Raw genomic sequence first — 6601 nt, forward strand, 5'->3', positions numbered from 1 at the left:
ATAAATCCATTTATTATTTTGGCATATGACATTGTATTTTATAAATAAATCAGATTTAATAATTTATACAATTAGATGCACATTTGGAAGGTTTTCCACAATTGTAAGGTTCTATTTTCACCAACTACATATAATGATATGCATTTTTGTTGCCATCTACCATTTCTCACTGAACACTTTCCTTATTCTGAGTGTAGTAGGTAACCTCATTGATTACCAGTGATCTCCATTTCCTGGTATTTATGTCCTAATGTAATCCTCTCCCTTTGAATGTGGTCTGAACCCAGTGAGAGAGAATTATTTCCAACAAATAGAATATAGAAAAGTGATGGAATGTCACATCCAACATTAGCTTATAAAAAACTATGATTTCCACATTGCTTATTCTCTCTTGCTGTCTCACTTGGTCACTCTGATGAAGCCAGCTACCACGTGTGAGCTGCCTTAAGGAAAGCCCCACATAATAAACCTCTTTGGGAGGAAGACGCGGTCGCCGCTGTAGCGGAGCCTCGGGCCGCCCACTCCTGCTCCTGATTCACTGCCGTTCGCTCTCGCGGAGGGACAAGTTGGTCAGGAAGCCGCACCGCAGCTATGGCTTTTAAAGATACCGGGAAAGGGGCTTCCCTGGTGGCGCAGTAGTTGGGAGTCCCCCTGCCGATGCAGGGGACGTGGGTTCGTGCCCCGGTCCGGGAGGATCCCACGTGCCGCAGAGCGGCTGGGCCGGTGAGCCATGGCCGCTGAGCCTGCGCGTCAAGATACCGGGAAGACTCCCGTGGAGCCCGAGGTGGCGATTCACTGGATTAGAATCACCCTCACCAGCCGCAACGTGAAGTCTTTGAAGAAGGTATGTGCTGATCTGAGCAGAGGCGCGAAGGAAAAGAATCTCAAAGTGAAAGGACCAGTTCGGATGCCTACCAAGACTCTGAGAATAACTACAAGGAAAACTCCTTGTGGTGAAGGTTCTAATACTTGGGATCGTTTCCAGATGAGGATCCACAAGCGACTCACTGACCTGCACAGTCCTTCTGAGATTGTCAAGCAGATCACTTCCATCAGTATTGAGCCAGGAGTCGAGGCTGAAGTCACCATTGCAGATGCTTAAATCAACATTTTTAATAAATTGATAATCAGTTGTTAAATATTGTTGACTTTTATTCATAATACTGACAGGTCTTGGGAATAGAGTTGTGCTATGGAATTCATTCCACCTTTTAAGTAGAATAATTAAAATTAGATGGGTAGCCTATGTTTTACTCTTTTTCATTATATTTTCCAGGGGCCACTAAATTAGTTTACACTTGACATTATTTGAAAACTGAAATGTATTAGCTAAATAACATGTGAGACCTTGTGTTGATGATGAATATATACAGTTCTGGCTGCCTATTGGAGCTTTTCCAGGGAACATGTGTCTGGGTTCTACTCTGGAAAATCCGATTTAATTGATATGGGGTACAATCAAAAGTTTCTGGGGTGATTCTAATGTGTACAGCCATGGTTAAGAACCTAAGGTACTAGAGGGCAAGTAACTCAGGGAAAATAGATCTTAAATTCCAGCCCTGGCTCTGCCAGTTTGTCATAACTCCTTTTAAATCTGGAAAATTTCAAAATGTTTTTGAAACTTTGTTAATAAATTTTATAGACAAAAAACAAAACAAAACAAAACAAAAAAACAATAAACCAAGAGCAGTCGCCAGCCAACAGCTACTGAGGAAGTGAGGCCCTCAATGCAACAGCCATGAAGAACTGGATCAAGTCAACAACCACTTCAATGAGTTCGGATGCAGATCCACTCAAAGTTGAGCTTTAAAATGACTGCAAACCCTGACCAACACATTATAACCCTGTAAGAGACACAGAGCAGGAGAGCCAAGCTAAGCGACATCCAGATATCTAACTCACTGAAACTGTGAGATAAACGGTTGCTGCTTTAAGATGCTATGTTTCAGAGTAACTCATTATGCACTAAAACATAATTCATTGATTTAAATGATACTGAAGAAGGCTGGTCAATTATATAGATGTTACACAAACTTAGCATGTCTCAGTCAACAACAAAATAGCCTTAGTGTTTATGTCTCATGGCTTTCCTACCAAATCCATGACCTCCATGTTCAAAGCCCCAATCATATACTACTCATCCATACAAAGCAGGAATTTCATACCATATTAAGATTCAGGTCATTCAATGATAAATTCCACCTCATCTACCTGGAAATCTCGGATCTGTGGAAAACTTCAAAGTCTTACCATGGATAGTTAAACAGAACCATTGTCTCCATCTCCAAACTACAGATCTGACCTGCATAGCATAAATTTCTACTTCAAAGAACTTACCCCACTGTTCCATCACTGCCCTTAATTGAAGAATGGGCACTTAAAATATATTGAAAATTTTGGACAATAATTACATGAACACTAGTTAGTTTTGAATGGGCCATATGGAGACAGTGCCAGGTAATTTGGCCACATATTTCTCTGGAACAACAGCTAGGAAACAGGTTATTTGAGGGAACTTTCTGTTAGGAAACATCAGGAAAATTAATGAAAATACTTACATGACCAAAAAAAAAAAATACACATATTTCAACAAGGAGAGAAACATCAACTTACATGGGCCATGGTTTTAGACCTGCAAGAGATGATCAGTCCTCTGGGCTCCTCTACCAGAAAAGCAGAGTCCAGAAAACCCAGACCTGGGAGAAGAGAAAGACCTTGAGACCAGTTGTATTTTAGTGTTTCCTCACTGGGTTTAAGTTAATATTACCATGTTTGCTCTTCCATTCCAGATTCCAAATTACTTCATATCACACACAACTTGGGTAAGTTAGGATTCTGGACAAATCCATTTCCTCACTCAATTCCTAGGAGTCTCAGCTGCAGAGTCATTTCTGCATTGAAACCAGACCCAGATACTTCAGTAGAAAATTTTCTGGCCAATGTACCATTGTTATAAGGTTGACGTGAAACTAAGATTGGGCAGCTCTGTCCTGCTCTGAGCAGATCTTCCTCTTTCCATTCCCAACTTCAAGAGAAAAGAGGCCACATAATCCAAATCAGAACCTCTTTCTGGGCTTGAAAGTGGGTGAAGTTGATCAAAATATGAGAGATGGACAAGTAATGTTCAGCATTCTGAGTCCAGCAAAGCTTATTAGTTAAATATATGACAGACCAATATTATACTAGAATATACAAGTAGTCATTCAATGTTAAATTGGGAAGAATATTTAAGGACGTGGAAAATGTTCCATATATAATGTCAATAGAAAAATCAGGTTGACTAATATATTTCTATTTATAAAATATAAAAGCATATTAATCAATACAGAGAAAAGAATGACAATCATAAAACAGAAAATAGAAAAGTCTGGAAATATATATGGCCATATATTAACAGCTATTATATTTTTGGTTATGTTTTTATTGTTTTGTTTTTTAGGGGGTGCTTTTAGGAATGAAGTACTGGGTATTCAGTTGTTTTTAGTTCATACATGAAACAATCAAAACTAGTGAAGACATAAATTATACCTTTGCCATGATCAGAATTTGACATCGGCAATCCCTATCTTTTTGCTTAGATCTTGAGTTTTGGGGGTTTTTTTAAGGTTACTTCATAATCATTGTAACAACTGACATAAGAACTTGAAATTTTTTTTTTTAAATTTATTTGTTGCTGCACATGGGCTTTCTGTAGTTGCGGCGAGCAGGGGCTACTTTTCATTGCGGTGCATGGGCTTCTCATTGCGGTGGCTTCTCTTGTTGCGGTGCACAGGCTCTAGAGGGCAGGCTCTGTAGTTGTGGCGCAGGGGCTTAGTTGCTCCTCAGCATGTGGGATCTTCCCCAAGCAAGGCTCAGACCCGTGTACCCTGCATTGGCAGGAGGATTCTTAACCATTGTGCCACCAGGGAAGTCCAAAATATGTTTTTTTTTTTAATTTGTTAAGGTGAAGACGTCCACAAAGTTCTTTGTTCTTTAAATTCAGATCATTGGGATGTCTCTGGCAGTCCAGTGGTTAAGACTTCACCTTAACCACTGGTGGCACAGTGGATAAGACTCCATGCTCCCAATGCAGGCAGCCCACGTTCTATCCCAGGTCAGGGAACTAGATCCCCCATGTATGCCGCAACTAAGAGTTCACATGCCACAATTAAGGAGCCCGCAAGCCACAACTAAGGAGCCCTTCTGCTGCAAGTAAGACCAAGGTAACCAAATAAATAAATAAATATTAAAAAAAAAAAAGACTTCACTTTCCAATGCAGGGGGTGCAGGTTCGATCCCTGGTTGGGGAGCTAAGATCCCACATGCCTTGGGGCCAAAAATCCAAGAAGCAATATTGTAACAAACTCAATAAAGACTTTAAAAATGGTCCACATCAAAAAACTTTAAAACAATCATTTTAAATAAATAAATTCAGATCATTTTACTATATGGCTTATATTTTGTTTCCTTTGGATCCCAATATCTCATTTTATAATTTCTTCTCAGTTATGTTGGAATTCTGACCACAAAAAACTTGGGAACAGTCCCTGAGTAATCTCTTTTGTGAAGTGATGACAGTCTCAATACAGCTTTATTTCAGATCTTTTCAACAGAAGAATTTATCTTGTTTCTGAACCTGTCAGTTTTGTCATGATATCCTCCAGATAGCTGCTGAATTATCTTACCTATTAATATTGCTATACATCTAATATCATTAGAATGAAATCTACAAAATATAAAGGTTATAGTAAAAAAATCCACTTATTGCCATACAGATCCCATGTGTTCAGTATTATTTGTTTATATGCTTACTGTCACTATAGTCACACTGATGTCTCCTTTAGGCAGGTCACCTAACTCTCACCAGTGGCCTTTATCACACACTACCTTTCAATTATTCCTATTCAGATTTTAACTTCCTTCACAGATTATATGTACTCTGAAGGAAGTAATTATGTCTTTTTAGTGGCTGTATTACTTCAAATATTATACTTTCCAGGTCTGACATATTTTAAACAATTAAAAGAAGTATGATTTTTGACTACAAAATACCACTTTTAGAAAAATTTTAAAGGAAATAACTTACAGAAGTTCACAAGGTATATGCAGAAGAATGTTCATCAGAGAATAATTTTTGATAGTCCAAAATTAAAAACATAAAAATCTCACAGCAGGCAAACAGGTTAACTATATTATAGTCTGCTATATTGTGACATACTATGCCATTCTTTTTTTTTTTTTTTTTTTGGCTGCATTGGGTCTTTGTTGCTGCATGGGCTTTCTCTAGTTGCAGCGAGTGGAGGCTGCTCTTCGTTGCAGTACGTGTGCTTCTCACTGCGGTGGCTTCTCTTGTTGCTGAGCACGGGCTGTAGGCACGCGGGCTTCAGTAGTTGTGGCAAAAGGTCTAACTAGTTGTGGCTCGTGGGTTCTAGGACGCAGGCTCAGTAGTTGTGGCTCATGGACTTAGTTGTTCTGCAGCAGGTGGGATCTTCCCAGACCAGGGCTTGAACCCCTTTCCCCTGCACTGGCAGGAGGATTCTTAACCACTGCGCCACCAGGGAAGTCCCCCTATGCCATTCTTAATAAGAACGATATTAAACCATATAATTGACGGAAAACAATATTAAAAGAATTGCTCGGTGAAGAAGGCAGGTCTAAAAAAGTATGCATAATTTAAGAGGTGGCATCCCGTTGAAATTAAGAAAAATATTTCAATGCCGATTTCCTCATCAGCAAAGTAGGGATAAAAATATCACATACGATATATGACTAGTTTGAAGACTAGGCAAAATAATTCAAATACACACTAAATTGTATATCATGATGACTAATGTAAATTATCTATCATTATTGAAGAACAAAATCATTCCATGTTCTTTAATCTTTTATTATAAAAGGAAGCTAATTCTGGTGCTTTCTGGTTTTATTATATTAAAACTTGTGCTTCTTGGGTGTCCTCTTTCTTCTAATTCTAGTATTTAAAATTTTAGGAGGTATGTTTGAGAAAACAGATTTCTGCTTAATAAAATCATTAATTAAAAAGAGAGAGAGAGAGATCAGACAAGAAGAGAGAAAATGTCCCCTTCCTCAGTCCCCAGCAGCTATAGAGAGCAAGAAAAACTGTTCAGAATCATAAACCTGTTCAAAGAACATCATGATAAAACTGGGAAAACTAACTGGAGAATGGAATCTTATTCTTTGCACAATATAGAGATTTATGTAAATATTTATAAATATAATCTTTATTTTCTGGTATAACAACTATGTTTGGAAATATTGTTTGTACTTGTAAGACACCTGGAAATCAGAGATTAGTGTTACTTTTTCTGAAAACAAGCTTAAATCTCTAAATTATTAACTCTGAAAGCATGTCTTACTTAGTAATATGGTGCCCTGGTAATTAAGTTTTAAATAACATTTGTAATAACTAAAAGGTTTAACTACTTGTAATGCTTTTCACACAAGATTCTCTGCCTTTCCCTCTTCTCCCTACATGTATAGGGGTAGAAAGAAAACTATCATTGGATTAGATTTCTTTTTTGAACTATGAGTTGAACCTTGTCTCCTTTATTTGATCAATTTTATTCTGCCAAAACAAAACCACACAAAATTGGAAAAATAT

General features: G+C 38.0%; 1 protein-coding gene across 1 annotated transcript; it reads left to right on the forward strand.

Moving 5' to 3' along the window:
* Nucleotides 1–730: 730 nt before the first annotated feature.
* On the forward strand, nt 731–1102 carry LOC309837322 (small ribosomal subunit protein uS10-like; the record flags this gene model as incomplete). Its single annotated transcript, XM_082677794.1, has 1 exon — nt 731–1102. One exon carries the CDS (start codon nt 731–733, stop codon nt 1100–1102), a length of 372 nt encoding a protein of 123 aa, XP_082533920.1.
* Between the last annotated feature and the right edge of the window lie 5499 nt (nt 1103–6601).

The sequence above is a fragment of the Grampus griseus genome, assembly GCF_964374135.1.
Source record: "Grampus griseus genome assembly, chromosome: 19".
NCBI lineage: Eukaryota > Metazoa > Chordata > Mammalia > Artiodactyla > Delphinidae > Grampus > Grampus griseus.